The 20,599-nt window shown below is 41.2% G+C and overlaps 1 protein-coding gene across 4 annotated transcripts in view; it reads left to right on the top strand.

Annotated features, from left to right (window-relative positions):
- The window catches only part of ARHGEF10 (Rho guanine nucleotide exchange factor 10), an 87,003-nt gene that overhangs the window by 23,830 nt on the left and 42,574 nt on the right, over positions 1–20,599 (top strand). For 2 of the 4 annotated variants that reach the window (XM_033143000.1, XM_033142999.1), the window contains exons 7-17: positions 813–869; positions 4,357–4,520; positions 5,463–5,579; positions 7,135–7,249; positions 8,144–8,250; positions 10,357–10,434; positions 10,612–10,791; positions 12,477–12,593; positions 13,986–14,078; positions 15,417–15,587; positions 17,413–17,558. In XM_033143000.1, coding sequence (XP_032998891.1) covers positions 813–869; positions 4,357–4,520; positions 5,463–5,579; positions 7,135–7,249; positions 8,144–8,250; positions 10,357–10,434; positions 10,612–10,791; positions 12,477–12,593; positions 13,986–14,078; positions 15,417–15,587; positions 17,413–17,558 — 1,345 coding nt within the window. Of the gene's footprint in view, positions 1–812; positions 870–4,356; positions 4,521–5,462; positions 5,580–7,110; positions 7,250–8,143; positions 8,251–10,356; positions 10,435–10,611; positions 10,792–12,476; positions 12,594–13,985; positions 14,079–15,416; positions 15,588–17,412; positions 17,559–20,599 lie in introns of all 4 variants that reach the window. The other 2 variants (XM_033143001.1, XM_033143002.1) reach the window with 2 other exon arrangements.

Below are 20,599 nucleotides of genomic sequence, written 5' to 3'. Positions count from 1 at the left end.
AATGAGTACTTTAGTTGATCCCTCTGTGTCTCCAGCAAGTCTCCTTCATCTTCTTGCTCATGCGTACCATATATGCCTCTTTCCTTTTTGCTATATGGTGTCGCCAGATGCTTTCTTTCTTTCATCTTCAGCATGTCTGCAGAACAAGAGATTGTGCAGGACAAAGATTGCCCAGTTTCCAGCATCTTGGGGAGTAGGCAAAATGCATGGACACCCTTGTTGGATTGCTTGCTTGCTTGATTTACCACCTTTCCCCCAGAACTGGGGCTCAAGGCAGCTAGAACACCACTGGACTGTTAAAAGAACTACATATGGGTCCCGGGACCTAGTTAGGCAACAGCTGGATTACGTAATGGCTAATATTGCCACCCTGGGATCCTTTGGGAGAAAGGTTGGCAAATGCAGCCAGTGCTAAAAATATAAAAGCATGTTGCAGATGATGGTGATACTGCTATTATTTGTACCCCTTCCATCTACTATTTATTCTTAACCTTTACTTTATCACACCTGTTTTGCAAATATTTTAGTTCCAGTTACAGGTAGGTAGCCGTGTTGGTCTGCCACAGTCAAAACAAAATAAAATAAAAGATTCCTTCCAGTAGCACCTTAGAGACCAACTAAGTTTGTTCTTGGTATGAGCTTTCGTGTGGTCTCTAAGGTGCTACTAGAAAGAATTTTCGATTTTGTTTTGACCAAGAACAAACTTAGTTGGTCTCTAAGGTGCTACTGGAAATATTTTAGTGTGTGACTTGCTAAAAGTCAATGGTGTTTGTCTAATATATTGTGGTTTTCCCATCTCTTTTTGCTTTCAGATCCAGATGAGGTAATATATGATGATGTGCCAAGAGAAAATTCAGACTCAGAACCAGGTATGAGTTTGAATTCAAAACATAGGCTTAGATTTGGTGATTTTTTCCCCCTGTACCATTTATCAATAATTCTATCTGAAGTTCCAGTGGGAGCTGATGATCAATCCTTTCCCGTCCTGCCCCCCCCCCCAAATCCTCCCTTACTTGCCTTGAACCTCACAGGAATAGAATAGAATAGAATAGAATAGAATAGAATAGAATAGAATAGAATAGACTATTGCTGTGGAGGGCACCAGATTTAGCCTTATGGAAGGGAAATCCCATCAACCTCCATGAAGAAACTCACTTGACTTACTCCGAAAAAGGGCTTCAATTTACAGATTTAAAGATCATCCTTATGAAGGGTGGAAAAGTCAGTTGGGGAAGTGAATTGGTACACAAAGAAGGGATGAGGAACTCCACTCATGCTTTACCATTCCCAGCTGCCCCTTCTGGAAATGACATTTGCATGTAAAATATATGAGATGTTCCTGGTTTATCAGTGCCATTTTAGGCTATGGGTGTTATGGGGTTGATGTAGAGTTCACATGTGAATTTATTCACAGCAGGGGTGGTGTTCATAGAGGGAGCAGGGAATGTTCTGCAAGAAAACCCATGAACCACCCCCTTTCCATTTATCTTCCTGACTCTCTTTAGGCTCTCCTGAAATGCTGTATATAAGTACCATGTCTTTGTTGTTATGTAATCCCAGCCAGTCGAGGATTATATAGTGAACATAATGACCTCCTAACCCTATGATTGCCAATGTAATCAGGAAGCTTTGCCTTCCATCTGAAGTGGATATATTTGCCTCCTGTGATATCACATAACCAAATATGGTTGGCTAAGTAATACAATGATGGAATGAGAATATATTTTCATCTCCTTTGATTTACCCCCCCCCCCAAAAAAAAAAAAAATTACTGAAAGAGGGCTTATATGTGAAGTGTTTGTAGAAACTGACTCCCGTTTTGCCTCAGCCTATTTTTGTGTGTGCCTCTGTATTCATGTACCATTTCTTGTTTTCCAGAAATGTTATTGTGTATCTCACCTTCCTTCTGTATTTCTTTATATCTCCTTGCAACACATTACATTTGTTCTGGGCTACTTTTAGCCTGGAATTTTAGCCTGCTTTTTAGAGTACTTGCCACCCAAATGTTGTTGCATATCATGGTATTAAAGGTGGCTGCTTCTAAAATTGTGTAAAGCTTCTTATGTGATTTTATTTGTTTATATTTTTTTACTTTGGTTGTAAATTGCTTGAGAACCCTTTTAGTGCAAAGCTATAAATTCAATAAACCTATAATTTTGGAGAAGATCAGTTTACATCCCAATCCCAAAGAAGGGCAGTGCCAAAGAATGCTCTAACTACCGCACAATTGCACTCATTTCACACGCTAGCAAGGTTATGCTTAAAATTCTACAAGGCAGGCTTAAGCAGTACGTGGACCGAGAACTCCCAGAAGTGCAAGCTGGATTTCGAAGGGGCAGAGGAACCAGAGACCAAATTGCAAACATGCGCTGGATTATGGAGAAAGCTAGAGAGTTCCAGAAAAACATCTACTTCTGCTTCATTGACTACGCAAAAGCATTTGACTGTGTCGACCACAGCAAACTATGGAAAGTTCTTAAAGAAATGGGAGTGCCGGATCACCTCATCTGTCTCCTGAGAAATCTCTATTTGGGACAAGAAGCTACAGTTAGAACTGGATATGGAATAACTGATTGGTTCAAAATTGGGAAAGGAGTACGACAAGGCTGTATATTGTCTCCCTGCTTATTTAACTTATATGCAGAATTCATCATGCGAAAGGCTGGGCTGGATGAATCCCAAATCGGAATTAAGATTGCCGGAAAAAATATCAACAACCTCAGATATGCTGATGATACAACCTTGATGGCAGAAAGTGAGGAGGAATTGAAGAACCTTTTAATGAGGGTGAAAGAGGAAAGCGCAAAATATGGTCTGAAGCTCAACATCAAAAAAACTAAGATCATGGCCACTGGTCCCATCACCTCCTGGCAAATAGAAGGGGAAGAAATGGAGGCAGTGAGAGATTTCACTTTCTTGGGTTCCATGATCACTGCAGATGGTGACAGCAGTCACGAAATTAGAAGACGCCTGCTTCTTGGGAGAAAAGCAATGACAAACCTAGACAGCATCTTAAAAAGCAAAGACATCACCTTGCCAACAAAGGTCCGTATAGTTAAAGCTATGGTTTTCCCAGTAGTAATGTACGGAAGTGAGAGCTGGACCATCAAGAAGGCTGATCGCCGAAGAATTGATGCTTTTGAATTATGGTGCTGGAGGAGACTCTTGAGAGTCCCATGGACTGCAAGAAGATCAAACCTATCCATTCTCAAGGAAATCGGCCCTGAGTGCTCACTAGAAGGACAGATCCTGAAGTTGAGGCTCCAGTACTTTGGCCACCTCATGAGAAGAGAAGACTCCCTGGAAAAGACCCTGATGTTGGGAAAGATGGAGGGCACAAGGAGAAGGGGACGACAAAGGATGAGATGGTTGGACAGTATTCTCGAAGCTACTAACATGAGTTTGGCCAAACTGCGGGAGGCAGTGAATGATAGGCGTGCCTGGCGTGCTCTGGTCCATGGGGTCACGAAGAGTCGGACACGACTGAATGACTGAACAACAACATAATTTTATAAAACTTGCCAACCTCCCTGTGATCTTCGGATGAAGGGTGTTGTTGTTGTTGTTGTTGTTATAATTATTAACAACAAAAACAAAAACAACAAAAACAGGAGGCATAGGAAAAGGAGTTGCATATGCCAGTGAATAATTCTTTGGCACACTATGCAATACCATAACTTGATTTTTGCATTTAAGCAAGGCTATGTTTCCCCCCCTGAAATCGCAAATTATATGCATGGCCAAATGTATGATACCTGTACTTGCTAACTGGGGAAAAGGCACACTATTAAGTGTATTCAGCAATTAGACCAAAGTCAGATGCTTCCTCACAATGATTAACTGGGCACCTCCCGCTTTTATTGTCTGATCTATCAAAGGAAGATGTAGACTTTCCTTTAAATAAGGAATTATTCGCTTAAAGTAATAGAAGTGAATTGTAAAGCTGGACTTTGCACAAGGAATTAAGTGTGTTAATAGGACAAGACAACATAAATTTATTCATTCCTGGGATATAGTATAAATAAAGGGTATGAGTTTCTGGAACATGGAGTAATAGAATGATGTATCTCCTTTATGCCCAACGCTATAGGACCTGAGGTCTCCCACTGCTACTCTAGAACCTATATTGTGAAAGATATTCCAAGACAGAATGCAAACTCTACCTTTTTGTGGCGTGATAATAGACGTGTTGATTTCTTAACCTTTCACTAATTCTTTACTCCTGCACTGAAAAGTGCAGGTGTTCCCTGAAATGCTTTACCTCTTCAACGTATTTAGCAGGCACATAGAACTTGTAATGAATTTGAACTTCTCCATAGCTTAACAAAATTATATTTTGCGTATTAATGCATGCAGAGGAGATGATTTACGATGATGTTGAAAATGGAGATGAAGGTGGAAATAGCTCTCTAGAATATGGGTGGAGTTCAAGCGAGTTTGAAAGCTATGAAGAGCAAAGCGATTCAGAGTGTAAGAATGGAATGCCCAGTTCTTTTCTGCGTGGCAACCACAGAAGACAAGTATGTAACTTTCTTTGGCAGCCTTTTTTCTAGCGCATTATTGACATGCTTCCAAACACCGTAGTTCCCCCAAGCTTTACGATGTCCATTTTTTTCCTCATGCATTTGATTTCAAACCACATACGTAGTAATTTAAAAATGAGAGAGGAGAAATATCCAGGCATAGTAAGACAAGAAAGGAAGTTGATAAATGCATACAAATGGAATTTTAAAGTAGGTTATTTGTCTTTTATAGATACAAAGAACTCTACTAGCATTCGTTAAGCAGTGTTGTTTAAGAGATGTGGCTTGTATTCATAAGACATGTAAGGTGCACACATTTCTTTCCACCCTACCATTGTAAAAATCTAAAACTAAGTTTTCTTTGCCAAGCATATAGTAAGGGGAAACCTCACTTTATAAATGGTAGTTTCCAGACCTAGACTTGGAAGACTGGGGATTTCCTAAAAGTAAGGGTGATTTCCTAAAGCTTCACTTAAAATCATGAGACCTGCTTGGGTGTGCAAAACTTTTTAAAGAAGTGTGCATGCACACGAAAGCTTATACCCAGAACAAACTTAGTTGGTCTCTAAGGTGGTACTGGACAATTTTTTAAAAATTTTAAAAAAACAATGATATTTATAATCATCACATACTTTTTAAATTACGATATTCGCAATAATGTACAAAGGACTGCTGTTGTTCTTTAACCTAGCGACATTGTATTGGTTCAGATGATCAGAGGATTCTGTGTTCTACCCAGTCAGAAAAGTTGTCTTGACAGCAAACTTGGAAACAAACCCATTATTGAGTTGGTTTTTTTTTTTTTTTTAAGTACTGCTGAAACCAAAAGATAGATTTCCTTTCTACTGGTTGAAAATCCTTTTCTTATCTGGCCGCCAGCATGCATGCTACAGCTCAAGTGCTTTAAAGTTTAAGATTGTATCTTTTTGTATGCTATAGCTTTCTCATGACCTAACCCGTTTAAAGGAGCACTATGAGAAAAAGATGAAAGATTTGATGGCAAACACGGTGGGAGCTGTAGAGATTCAGCAACTAAAGCAAAAACATGAGCTGAAGGTAGCGTAGTTGATTTTCGTAACAAGCTAAAATGTTAAAATTATTGTTCTTCCAAACACAATGAACATGTGTTTTAATAAACAAAAGCTGATGGGGAAAACTGGACAGTATGTATTCAAACTGTGCTGTCTGCATTGCCCACTGGCCTTAAAAGAACATTGTCAAGGACTTCTATGCCAGCTAACTCGCCTTTGCCCTACTGCTTATAACACTTAAAAAGTGAAATACAAAAGTTATTTTCCATATTGATTTTGTTTGTTTGTTTAGCTTCTGCTGTTGCAGTCTGATCCATATGGATGTATCATTGTGTCTATAAAGACAGCTGTAGTGGTTGTTTCTTCTAACAAGATCATATAGGTCTTAGCCCTTTTGAATTTTTGAAGATGAAATAAATGGGATTGCTTGCTCTATCTTTTTTAAGTTAAAATAATGTAACTGCTTATGTCAGCACTGCTACTATACAACATTATTTTATCCCTTTTATTGAGGACAGGAAGAAAATAGTTTGCTACAAAGGGAGGGAGATGCTGAAACTGGGTTGTGTTCAGCTAACTTTTACTCAGACTATGCCCGCTGAAATTAACAGCCATGACTAATATAGATCTGTTACCCCAGTTACAGGTGGGTAGCCGTGTTGGTCTGCTATAGTCAAAACAAAATTAAAATAAAAAATTCTTTCCAGTAGCACCTTAGAGACCAACTAAGTTTGTTCTTGGTATGAGCTTTCGTGTGCATGCACACTTCTTGCACACAAAAGCTCATACCAAGAACAAACTTAGTTGGTCTCTAAGGTGCTACTGGAAAGAATTTTTTATTTTATTTTGTATAGATCTGTTAATTTCAATGGGTCTACTTTGAGAAAGTTAGATTAATACAAGTCACTGTGTGTAAATGCAACCAAGAAGGGGATTATCCATGCTCCCTCCCTTAATTCTCTCATATATGGTGAGCTATGCATGAAAGCAAATTACCATACCAGTGGATTTCCCTTCTCTTCTCCTGCATGTAAAGCAGGAAATGGATCATACTAATTTATGCTGCTTGTTTATCATTATGCCCTGCCTTTCCCACTGACAGTATGGAGTTAATCATTAAAAGCATTTTAGGAACACAGTCTTACAATTCCGCCATACATTTATTTTGAGTGTGTCTTTAAATTTATGTTGGTAGATTTCGTGTCTTGATACGGAGGGAGCTGAGTGCTGAGAAAAAGGCATCACATTATTAACTTATTAGATAGTGTTTGGATTTAGATACAAAATTTGGATGGAATTTATTCAGGTTCTATTAAGTGATAAGCATCATACAAATATTGTATGGATGAATATACGTATGCTTCCACAGCAAATCCATAAAACATAGATTATCTGGGTTGTTGTTGTTTTTTAAAACACACACACACCTAGAAAGGTCTTTGGCCTCCACAACTTGACAGTGTTCTTTTTAAGAGCAACTATTTGCATGCCCTAGTACCTGCTACAAACGTTAACAAGCCATTGAATTCCACATTTACTCTTCACTGAACTTGTAGGATGTGTTTAATACTGTCTTGCAGATGCAAAAGCTAATGAGGGCAGCTAGGGAAGGAACCAAAGATGGACTAGAAAAAACTAAAGCTGCTGTGAAGAAAGGCCGGTCGTTCATTAGAACGAAGTCATTTGTTAGTCATGGTGTGTATTAACTCTTTCTCTAAATAAATAAAAAAAGGCGTACGATCATCCTTTCTCATCCCGAGGGTTGCACTTCGTTGTGGGGCCACTTCATGCCACTGGTGGGCAGGGTCAGGATTAAAGGGGTCAGGCACAGAGTGAAAAGATGGGACTCTTACATTAGCCTATGATCCAGAGACACACAATATTCAGAAGTTCACACACACGAAGCCTAACTAGCTTTCTGCTCTCCATCCCAGCAAGCAAAAGGCATTATCAGAGTAGCACATTCCAGCCAAGCAAAAATAGTCCAGGAGGACCAGGGGCTGCACTTTGGCTGTGGGTCTGAGGTTCCCTGTCCCTGATCTGTGCAAATAAATTGGATTCATTGTAAGCCAAGTAGTGTAGATATTGGTCTGGTGTCACCTAAACAGCCCTGTTGACTTTGAAGCCTTTGAAGAACATCTTCTTACACAGTTCTTCTTGTGTATTGAGAAAGAAGAAAGTACAAAACAATGACAAAGAGGGGTTACCTATGAATAGTCAAGGCAAATGTTCTGCCTCTTTTTGTTGTTAATGCTCCACTTTTAGGTAAGCGTTAAATCAGCCTCGAGTGCAGCTTGGTGCAATGACCAGGATGTTACTTAATAACTACACTTACTGTGTAGTCGTGGGCGAACGGTTCTTCTGAATGCACACTGTGATGGACTTTCATACTGGACATCCAGTGTCTTTTCGAGCTACAGGTCTTTCATTGTGGATGGTTATTCAGAAGAAGTGTTCATTGCATGGAATAATACTGAAGCAAATGTAGAGATGTTACAGTTAATCTCATCCAAAGAATACGTGTTTTTATTGCCTGCATCTGTAATATATATGTGTGAAGGTAATCTAGCTTTTAAAATATTTCTATAGACCACAGATCAACCTGCCTAGAAGAAGAGGAACTGTTTATTGATGTAGACTGTATGCATACGGAGGCAATCATGACACCGATGCCCGATGGATTATCGCAACAACAGGTTTGTGTGGCGGCTGTTGAAACTGAACCCTCTTTCTGTGTCCTTTGCAGAATGAGTTGTGCAGTATTTGCTCATTACAAAACTGAGGGTGAAAACCAAGTTGGTTCAAATGCAAGCATGTTAACACCCCTAAATTGGCTTTGTTTTTAAGGGGGAAATGAAAAATATATACCTTCATTGCATAAATAATTACGATTGATTCTATTCAATTATTTGCAGGCAGCATGTTAGTACTGTATTCTTACTACATTCTGTATGCTGATTTACTGTGATAGCGTACTGCAAAATTATGTTCAAAAAACAGGAAAGCCAAAATTGGTTTCATAAGTAACTTGCCCTAAACATCTCCCTATAAAGCTATTGAGGCTCCACATAACGTAGAATTATTTGCCACAACAACAACAACAACAACAACAACAACAACAACAACCCTTCACGGGCCACCCTGCTTACCTACTCATAGCTATGTTAGCCATTTTTGGCTTTAAAAACTTTAGTGAAGCTTCACTTGATTCAATCTGTGCTTACCATAGGTAAGCAAGGTAGTTGTGTATAAGCTTTTACTTCAGATGTGGCTAACCTTTGGTCCTCCAGATGATACACCTCAATTCCCATCATCTCTGACTGTTTTCCATGCTGGCTGGGGCTGGTGGAAGTCTTGCAACATCTGGGAGGAACCAGATTTCCCATCATTGCTCTGCTGCTTGGTAGCAATTTTGGGGGAAATGTATTTAAACCTGCACATGTTGCTGCTTGCCACAGGGTGGCATAATAGGATTCCTGTTTCCTTTTTTAACCACCAGTCATTGCACTTTGCGGATTACCAAGGCTATAAATGCTAGATCACTTAATCATTTTGGTTCTTATCATTTTTAGTCCTTTGATGAACCAATACTCTGTTTTTTAAAAAACTTAAAAATAATGTTAGATGCTTAACTTGTTTCCCATTAGTATTGGCCATGGTACGCAGTAAAAAATATAATCATAGTGAACTCAAAATAATTGTACCCAGCTTAAGTCACTCTTGGAGAATACTCATTGAAATAAATGGAATTAAGGTAGTCATGTGTATTGATTTCAGAGTATGATTTAGTTGGTTAAAAAACTGATCAAGCTACTCGGGCATTTGCTGACTTCAACTATGGATTGCTATGATGACTCTACCCATGAAAAAGAGGGCATGTCCTGGAAAAAAGGGGACATATAGCAACCCAAACAATCCACAAAAACATTGCGGCAATGTTGACTGCTGCTTCTCTTAAATAAAAATAAACAAAACAATTCAAGGAGCTTGAATAAAGAAATAAAGGATGCAGCCTGTTTCTGCAACCTTGGCACCCATTGCCTGTAAGTCAGGGAGGGGAACCTTTTAGTCCAGATATACGCCTGTTCTTCTGTCTGTTGAAAATGGACACAAATACAGTAATAAAATAAACTCGGTTTTGATCTTCTGTGTACATTTAAACAGTTAATAATATTTGGTCACGCTGATACAATTAGACTTATGAGTGGAGTGTGTGTGTGTTTTCTTTGGCTGATTTAGTTTTTGTACACAGTATATGAGGTTTGTTTGTTTGTTTTTGTTTTATAGAAACTCCAGTCAGGTAAAGTGAGGTTTGTGCTCATATAACATATCTGTACTCGGGGATACCTTGTAAGGTTATCCCCATCATTGTGTATACACACAAGGAACACATCATTGTGTATTCAAAAAGGTCATTAAAATAGGTACCGCCACCTGTTCTGAATTTTTGATGCCGCCATCTGCCTTCTTCCATGCAGAGAGAACAAACTGTAATTCAGGAAAGCAGCAGGTCTAGTTAGCTATGTATGTGGGACTGCAGCAGAAAGATTTGTGTTAGATTGCTTTTGGTTAAGGCTACCATCAGGCGATTCTGACTGCAAGCAAGAAGGTTGTGTGAAATATAGTGCTGTATCCAACTAAGTTATTGCACAAGTTCATCAACTTGTGCAAGTGCAATGGAACTAACTCCTCCTGCACTCCTCCAGATCTGGTCCCCCAACCTTCCAGAGCAGATTTGGAAGCATTCCTTAACCCCAGTTCTCAGAGTGTGATTCCTTGTGTGTGTGTTTTTTGTTGTACAGGTGGTGAGAAGATATATTTTAGGTGCCGTGGTTGACAGTGAGAAAAACTACGTGGATGCTCTCAAAAGGATTCTGGAGGTATCTCAATGCCTTTTGCCCTTTTATAACTTTGAATGCAAATGGATAATTCTTTTGCTAGAAATAAGTTGTCGCAAATGTGTAATTGATTTACTGATGTGTTTATTTATAATGAAAAACCTTTATTTGAATTATGGTTGTAACTACTTTATCCTTTTTTTAAAAAAAAAAAATCAGCAGTACGAGAAGCCTCTTTCAGAAATGGAACCCAAATTATTGAGCGAGAGGAAACTGAAGATGGTGTTTTACCGAATTAAGGAGATTCTTCAGTGCCATTCAATGTTTCAAATAGCACTGGCCAGTCGTGTCTCTGAGTGGGATTCTGTTGAGATGATTGGAGATGTCTTCGTTGCATCGGTACGTAAACCATCACAGTTATATAAGTGGCCAAACTTGCCCCGCTGCTGCTGCCTGTTTGATTTAAGACTGAGCTTGGCAACAAAATTAGAAAACAGCTGTGGTTGTGCCAAGCTCAGTGCAGATCCCCATCGCCTCTGTGATAACCAGAGCATAAGAAGGTCAAAACATGTTGCCCATTAGCCACTGTCTGTGTGTCCACACAGCCTGGCCTGTCACCTGCTTCTCAGTTGCTTAGCAGTGGCAACAGATGGAAAGTCCTTGCCTTGAACCTTCTGGTATGTAGCTGCAGCATGTCAGAGACACTAGGGCAGGGATATCCAATCTGGTGTCCTCCATATATTATCGGACTCCAACTCCCATCAGCCCCTGCTAGCATAGCCAGTAGGAAGGGATGATGGGATTTGTAGACCAACAACTTCTAGAGGGCATCATGCTAGCTATCCCTGCCCTAAGAAATGCAGCTTTCCCTGCATTTCTATACAAAGTACTCAGATACCCTAGGGGGGAGGGAAACAGATTAACCCAGCTCCATTATATTTGGGGTGCTGCTTTAGTAGTTATACCAGCAGGTGCCAGCTTAGTGGCTTGGGAAATATCCAGAAAGGTATAATTGCTGTCACAGCCGCTGCTGTTGCCGCCAGTTAGGTGAGTGGGAAGGCAGGAGGGATGAGTTATTCTTGGCATGGACTGAAATGTGATACGAAGAACCCACAGGGACATAAAGCTCAGCTCCTTTTTCTGGCAAGGAGTGCACCCAGAAGAACCACGTATTCATGGCATAGGTTTCTGCCTTTTGAAAGAACAACATGACATGATGCTGGCTTGGTCATGTGCACAGAATGGGAGATGGCAGGATCCCCAAGGACATGCTCTACAGGGAGCTAGCTTCAGGCACCAGACCAATTGGCAGGCCAACTCTGTATTACAAAGATGTCTGCAAACATATGACATGAAGGCTGGCAACATCAACGTCACTGTGTGGGAATCCCTTGCAGACGACTGTAGTGCCTGGAGACAGACAGACAGGTTGTGCATCCATAGCAGCGATCAGAGGAGAAATGACCACTGGGAGGAGCACAGAAAGAGCAAATGTCTTGATACACCCACATGAGCACAACTGGATGCCTTCATCTTCCCCAGCTGCAACAAAACATGTGTCCCCCATATCGCTCTCAATAGCCACAGCAGTCACTGTAACCTTCCAACAGATTGACTTCATCTCCAAAGGCGCACTACTCCCATGGTCTCCTGAGACAGATGACAACAATATTTATTTACATTTTCATCCCACTTTTTGTCATGGAACTCAAAAGTCATGTGCATAGTGTTCCCAGGCAGTTTCCCCTCCAGGCACTGACCAGACCTCTTTGGCTTTTCAACACGTTTGTTAGTTTACTGCATAGTTTTTTTGAGTTGCTGAAGATGGGGGGAATTTAGGAATGTTTGGACGGTGACTGAACTACTTCCTCTCCCTCCCCAAAACTCTGTTCTTTGATTGTCAAAGTCCTTAAGTATAGTATAATCTGGATTTAACTGCCATATAACTTCTGTGAGTCTTAAGTGTTGAATTAAGAGGGTGGTTGCTGAACTATGGCGAAGCGATAAAAGCTTGGTGCTCTGACATAGATAATGCAAAGGAACTAAAAGATTTCCAACTTTACTCTCCTTTTTATGTATTTCAGTTTTCTAAATCTATGGTGCTGGATGCTTACAGCGAGTATGTAAATAATTTTAGCACTGCTGTGGGGATTCTCAAGAAAACTTGTGCTACTAAACCTGCCTTCCTTGAATTTTTAAAGGTGAGTGTATTGGGCTTTTAAAATTCTGAAGCAGTTGGGGCAAATAGGAGATCACAAACTGAGGGAGGGATCTCACTCTGTGCAGATTAGTTTGATGGCTTCATTTTTGGTAGTTTGGTTTTATGGGTTGTCAGGGCAATTATGAATAACCAGCGTTCAGATTTTGGACTCAATTAATTTAATTCTATGGATACACAACCTTCTGATCATAAGTAGTGGTAAAATATTTGCCAGCCATCTATGCAGTATTGCTTAGTGAACGATTATCCCTTCTATCTCTGAAGCTTGGGCTGGAAGTACCACTGTTTGTGCAGCCAAAATGGTACTATTCACATGCAAGAGGGATCATGCTCAGGGGAGCTCAGGGGAGCTCCAAGGTTTGTAGAAAAACAAAAACTCCTTAAGAAAAGGCTCTCAGGGCAACCTTCCAAACAGCCGTGCAAAGCCTGAGCACACTCACAGGGTACAAATTGCTTGCTAACAGTGTGAGGGGAGAACATGGAAGGGGGAAATGGAACAGAGAAGCTAGAATCCTGAACTTGAGAACTCCATGCTGCAACATTTTGTTGTAGGTTTCCACTTGCAGAAATCTACTTTTTAGCCAAGCACAATGTTAAAATGTGCAAACAGTGGCCACATTAACACAGGATGCTGGCCAAAAAACCATAGTTGGCCACATTGGACAGAGCATGAGTTGCATGCTAGTGCAGTCCCCTTGACCAGTCCCCCCTCCCCCCCAGAGTGGAGAAACAAACCATCGAATGGTTGGTTTAGCATTGCCTCCAAACCAGCACTCCAAACAAACCACAATCAGAAGCTTCACTTCCCTATCATGATTCGCTTGTGAGAAACAAATGACAAGTCCCAGTTTGCATGTAACACAAAATCACCCACTCCTTTATTTGTTTCCCTACTCTAGGAAGAGAGGAGCAAAAGCTGTACATATCTTTTGCACTGGCTAATTTGCCTAATTGAGCCTATTGGGCTTGCTGATCAGAAGGTCGGCGGTTCGAATCCCCGCAACGGGGTGAGCTCCCGTTGCTCTGTCGCAGTTCCTGCCAACCTAGCAGTTCGAAAGCACGCCAGTGCAAGTAGATAAATAGGTACCACTGCGGCGGGAAGGTAAACACTCTGGTTTCTGTCACGATGTTCTGTTGTGCCAGAAGCGGTTTAGTTATGCTGGCCACATGACCTGGAAAAGCTGTCTGTGGACAAACACTGGGTCCCTCGGCCTGAAAGCGAGATGAGCACCGCGACCCCATAGTCTCCTTTGACTAGACTTAACCGTCCAGAGGTCCTTTATCTTTACGTTACAAGTGAATACAACTTTTACACCATCCTTAAAAAAAAAGTGGTTGATATAAAGAAAGACTTGACCCTTTCTCATTACAGCAATGCCAAGAATCTAGTCCTGATAGAATTACACTCTATGGCCTAATGATGAAACCCATACAACGCTTTCCTCAGTTCATCCTACTGCTACAGGCAAGTGTAGTCTGATCATTCAAAGTACTTGCATGCGCTGTTCATTGGTTACATAGCTCAATGTTATTTGGGTAATTCTAAGTAAAAATTAAATGCACATTTCTACCATGTAATGTGCTATGCATTTGCATTTTTGAAGCCAAGGAGACTGTATATGTTTTCATCAAGAAATGGCACAAATATTGCCCAATTTCATATACAAATAAATGCAAATGGTTTTCACGAGCACTTTGAATTTTCCATCTGCTTTGTTTTGTATGCCGTTCCATATCTAGTTGCGAGCTTGAGAAGCAATTATGCAATGTACATATTCATAAGAATAATATTGCAATCTGACATGCCCATAATATATCACCAGTGCCAAATAGATTCTTCAGGAAAATTGGAGGGGGTAGGGGAGGATGGGATGGAAGTCAAATGGCTGAACGCCTCCTCAGTGCAACATATTGCTGCAGATCCTACTTATAGTATATAGTTTCATAAGCTTTTCTTCCTCAGTCCTCCCCCACTTCCACTGCTGGCATTAATAGCCCCCTGCTAAGCCTCCTAATGCCTGAGCCATATGAACTCCATCTCTGTCAAAAAGATACTGCTAAGTTGGTCACTTTTCATTATAGAGCCATGACTACATGGAATTTGGTAGGGCCATGTTGCAAAATATCCTTTGGAACATAAAACTTGCCACGGAAATATGGAACTTTCCCAACAGTACAGAATCTATCAGGTGATGATCTGATGGACTGGAACCACTGATAACACTTCCTCTTTTCCCCCCTTATGCAGCACATACAGGTAGATGCTGATATTTTGCACCCAAAGTATCAGTATTAGTGGCGAGAGCAGGACAGGAGGAACACAGCAGCCACATTGTTTGCTCTGAGAAGCCCGCATGTTTGCTCCTTTGCATGGCTTAGTGTTTGCACATGCAACTGTGGCTATATATTCGAATGTAATGTAAAGCCCACAACATAGAAATAGGCTTTAATGGATTAATGAGCGACTGATAGGAAACTAGCATCTGGCTAAAATATGGCCCTTGCCTCACCCCTCCATGTGAAGAAGAGTTGTAAGAAGATATCTCAGGCTTTAACAACCTGGGTGTGGGTGGAGCTTTGTCAAATCTGGGGTACTGGGAACATTTCTGTGTGTGCATCTTTCTTGACATGCCAACCATATTCTCAGGCACATGCTATAGGTATACTTTACAGATGATAATAGGCAAAAGGCTTGACATTACTGCTTGGGTATCCTGAGATCATGGGGGTGGGGGTGGAATCTTGACTTGTGCTGAAATAGTAACCATAATAATTTGGGGTTTTTTTGGCGGGGTCTTTTAAGGATATGTTGAAGAACACGACTAAAGGCCACCCTGACAGGCTGCCTCTACAGATGGCCCTCACAGAGCTTGAAACGTTGGCAGAGAAATTAAACGAAAGGAAAAGGGATGCAGATCAGCGCTGCGAAATAAAACAAATCGCAAAAGCCATGAATGAGCGTTATCTGAACAAGGTTGGAACAAAATAGAAAATTCTTTTCAGTAGCACCTTAGAGACCAACTGTGTTTGTTCTTGGTATGAGCTTTCGTGTGCATGCACACTTCTTCAGATATCCCTTTGCTCCTTCCTGATTTCTCTTATAGAGGAAGTAGATATCAGACAAACCAGATGCCTTCCACATTGAGAGCGTGGGTGTCTATTTTTCCCTCCCTTCCTGTGCTGGAATATGGCATTTCGAGGTCATGTGTTTGGTTCACTAGCACTGTGATGCTGACAAGCCATCTTCTGAAACGTACTGTGCAGTTTGAGGGAGCAATTGTGGTGGAGATGTTTACCCAGCAAGGTCAAAAACTTTTTTTGTCTTTATCCTTCCTCATATCTTCAACACATGCTTTGCACAAATGTATTTCTGCTTCAAGCAAACTGGAAAGCACAACTCCAGCCAGTGCAATCACCTTTTAATCTTTTCCCCCTAATGTTGTGTAGGATATGTGTTTCAAATACAATTTTTTCGTTTTTGTAACAATGGAGTTGGAAACTACAGTGGAACCCCGGCTTACGTACCCCCCATGTTGCGGATGTTCCAGTTGCGAACGCCCACAACCCGGATGTGTTTCCAGAGTGCGTGCGACCCCCAGATGTGCAGAAGTGTTCTGCACACTTCACGCATGCGCAGAAGCACTCAAATCGTGCATCTTCCGGGGGTTTTTGGTTTTTTTGTGCGTTCGTGATACGCATGCCCACATTACGTACCGCGACCCAGAACGGATCACTTACATAACCCGGGGTATCACTGTAGTATGAAATAAGTGGGCATGACATCAACACACCAAAAAATAAGCACTTCTTCTAAGTCCCACTTACCCCATTGGGAAAGATTTAAACAAAGGCAAAAACATTATTTTTTAATTACCTTTTAACTATCTGCGGCCTTTATGCGTGGATGCGATGCTTTAATATAGATTTTTTTGTTTTGTTTTTGCTGGTTTAAATGTATGTGTTAGTTTTTTGCTTAAAATATGGAATGCTGCTTTGAATTTCCATGGCAAAGTGACTAATAAATTTAATAAATAAATTAAAAAATTAAAACTATGTTGTTGTTGTTGTATACTAGTACTGCTAACAACAACAACAACAACAATGTTTCCATTAAGTAGAAAATAAGTGCGACCAAGGGAGCAAGCAGGAGGAGTCAGACTGGTGGGTTGGTTTGTTTTGATGAGTGTGCAGTGCTATGAGCCCTTCTTTTATTCTATGTCTGTCTCCATTCAAATGCTAAAACACCTTCTAAGGCTGGATTGAGCCTGTATCATTTTTGCCTTAAGAACACCCCATCAGAGTAGGAATCAACAGCTGTGGCCTCTGGAGCTGGAGTTGCTGACCTAAAGGCAAAAGGAGGGTGTAGAGGGAGTGTCTATAGCAGGCATCCTCAAACATCCAGCTGTTTTGGGACTACAACTCCCATCACCCCTAGCTAACAGGACCAGTGGTCAGGGATGATGGGAATTGTAGTCCCAAAACAACTGGAGGGCCGAGTTTGGGGGTGCCTGGTTTATAACAAAACAAAAATAATTGTTACTCAGTAATAATTGCAACCACCACCCCTTGACCCCATTATCAAAGTGATCATTCAAGGAGAGTTGTTGATGAACTTGCTTTGACATAGTCAAGGTTTTAATAAAATTTTCAAAAACTGTTGTGCATGCCTGATCCTGATTCATAGAAGCTTTTAAAGCAAAAAATAAAAAATTCAGTTCTAGAAGTGTTATGAATTAGTCACGTTCAGGTTCTCTCTCTTTCTTTCTCTCTCTCTCTCTCTTTCTCTTGCAAAACTTCAGTTACTCAGCAGTGGGAACAGGTGCCTCGTGCGAACTGATGACATGCTGGAAACTGTTTACAACGACAGAGGAGAAATCGTGAAAACCAAAGAACGGCGACTGTTCATGTTAAATGATGTACTGATGTGTGCGACTGTGAATGTCCGGTAAGATTCTAGCTGCATTCTCTAAAACAGAGAGTGGCGGAGTTCCTGTAATTTGGCAGCACTGTTTTGTCTTTAAAATAAAAATTGTGCTGATCATTGTGATGTTGAGGTGTTCTGTGGGTTTGAGGAAATAAATAAAACAGCTAAGACAGATATCAGAAAGCACCTCAAAAACCATTGCAAGTGGCAGGCACCATAAGCAGGATATCACTTCTTTATCCCAGTACTCTGAAATCTTTGTGCCTTCTGCTTCCTGTATTTTTGTGGTTCGGAGAGATACGATCTCTCATAACCTTTCTGAAGAGTAGCCAAAATATGTAACTACAGAGAGTGCAACAAGTCCTCCTTCTCTAGGCAGGTAGGCAGGGAGAGTGGCTTGGTTGCTGCTCCTTAGCTGTGGAGAACCTTGAAGAGTAGCTGGCATTGTGGCAAGGAAGGAGTAGCATTGGAGCCCTGGGGGTGGCTGAGCTGCTTTTCTCTGCTGAGCTGCTTTTCTTCAGGAGCTTTCAGCGCAGCCCTCCTGACAGTGAGTGCCCTGTTCTGTGCTGGCAGTAAAGGAAAAGATGGCCAGTAAGATATCTTTACGGTTGTGGTCTTAGGCACACTTGAGAGTAAGTCCCAACTTAATTCAGTGATACTTCTGTCTAAGTAAACATTCACCAAAACAGGCTGCAAAAGTGCCTCTAAATGGCTTGTTTGGGAGCCAGCTTGTTAGTGTCAGATCTATCTAGGACTTCTAGTCAACTCAGAGCAGAGTTATAAACTCATTCACTATGCACTGCAGAAAAGGAGAGGCAGGGTGTGTGTGTGTGCGCGCGCATGCATGTGTGGGGCTGCATGATGTGCATGTTTGTTAATTTCTAAGTGGTTTTGAAGAGGCTATACCCGCTTTTGCATGTGGTTCTTGGTGGGCTGGCCAAGCCAAGGGGCAATGCTACCTTAGGGCTGAAAAGGATATCTGAGAACGTGGAGAGAGGATGCAGTTATGCTGAACAGAAATTGTGTTGCTATAGCTGTTACACATGACTTTTCTGTTCTGCTGATACTGTGAATATCGGAAGGGACCCAGGTCAGCGAGAGTGTGTGCTTTTTATGCAGAAGGTCTCTTGTTCAGTATCCAACATCAAGGGATATCTGCTAGAACTATGGTACTGGCTTGAGAATCTGGCCTAAATCACCTTGCTTTCTGTTGCCTTCCAGATTGTTGTTGTTGTTGTTGTTATATTTATTTTTATACCCCGCCCACTCTGGGCGGCTCCCAACAGAATAGTAAAAACACAATAAAATATTGAACATTAAAAACTTCCCTAAAGAGGGCTGCCTTCAGATGTCTTCTAAAAGTCAGGTAGTTGTTTTTTTTATCCCTGTGTTCCACAGGGAGGGTGCCACTACCAAAAAGGCCCTCTGCCTGGTTCCCTGTAACTTCACTTTTCACAGTGAGAGAACCAGCAGAAGACCCTCAGAGGAGGACCTTCATGTCCGGGCTGAACAATGGGGGTGGAGACACTCCTTTAGGTATACTGGGCTGAGGCCACTTACTCTAACTCAAACTCTCATCAGCCCTTGCAGAGTGTTGGGAGATAATGAGAGTTACATTCCAGCAGCATTCTGAGGGATGCTGAGTTTGTTTAGACCTAACTCACGGTGAGCTATTTGGCTTTTTCTGTGGGTGCGGATTACAAAGCACCTTTTTGTTTGTAGATATTAACACTGTAATGATCCGTGTTTTGAATGTGGGAGATGCGGGACAGCTTTACTGCAAGCTCTGGCATAGATTTTCCTATACACATTCCATCTTTTAAAATAGGTCACCGATGCCCATCCTACAAATCCGATCAAATGGAGTGAGGATTGCAGAAACTATTTGCATAATATAATTAGGCCATGATGCAGCAAATCTTTTTGCTCCATGTTTTGCAGATCACAGTTGGACACCTTCCCCCTTTTGCTTCTCCCATTGTTCACAAACAAGTGGACAAGTCACAGTTCATTATTCAAGCCCCATCTAGTGCTGCTAGGAATAGAGAGAGAGAGAGAGAGAGAGAGAGAGAGAGAGAGAGTGTTGCATGAGGGCGTAGGTGGCACATATTTACAGATGTAGGCTGAATTGGTATCTCATCACAGAGAAGCTCTATTCTGCAGCATTCCTATGGCAACTGCAACATGTCCTCTGAATTTGACATATTGAAGAAAACAGGCCTACCCTGTTTCTGAGCACCAGTTTAAAAACGCTAGAAGGAAAAAGGAACCTTCTCAACTTACGCAAGCAATTCTGACCCAAGATTTATAGTTATATGTGTTGTGCACAACTTTTAAGCATATTGAACCACATCCAGACTGCCCTTCTGCAAATGCAAGGGGCTGAGGTTCAACAAAACCTCCTGCTGGAGAGCAGCGGAGAAGGGATGATTGCCACTTCTGAGCTGCATTCTCATTGCCAAGTTGAACGTTGTTTGCAGGCTGTGTTGTCCACCTCCAAGCATCTAGCACATTGTTTTCAGAGACACAGGAGACTGTAGAAAGAAGGGGGAGCCAGCAAAAATTGCCTCCTTCCTACAGAGCATCCAATGGACAGAGCTCTGCCCACAGGTTGTTTAGATGCTGTATCATTAATGGGGTTTATAATTTCTCCAACTTTCTCCTCTCCTCCCATCTGAAAGTTTATGGTCTTGCTATGTGTTTGTGATTAAAAATGAAGGGTTGTTGTGGCTATTCTAATATTTCTCCTGTTCTGCTGTGTTCCTGTCTTTTCCTCTTGTAGGATTTTTATGAACATATATATTTAATTTAATCTATCAGTCTTCATTCGTATGCTTGTTCTTAGGGCCAGCCGTATCATAAGGCAGAATGAAGGTTGCCGCCTCAGGCAGCTGATTTTGGGTGTCATTGAAGTGTAGCATACAGTTAAGTTACTTAACTTATTAATATTATCAGGGAAGAAGAGAGTGTATTGTATTTGCAGCCTCAGGTGTCAGAAACAAAAACTTGAGGTGGGGGGTAGGATTCTATTTGCTGGTCCGCCTCGCACATTATAACGCCTT

The sequence above is a fragment of the Lacerta agilis genome, chromosome 3, assembly GCF_009819535.1.
Source record: "Lacerta agilis isolate rLacAgi1 chromosome 3, rLacAgi1.pri, whole genome shotgun sequence".
In the NCBI taxonomy this organism is placed as follows: domain Eukaryota; kingdom Metazoa; phylum Chordata; class Lepidosauria; order Squamata; family Lacertidae; genus Lacerta; species Lacerta agilis.
The sequence above is the reverse complement of the archived record's forward strand: the minus strand, read 5'-3'. Positions and strand labels throughout refer to the sequence as shown.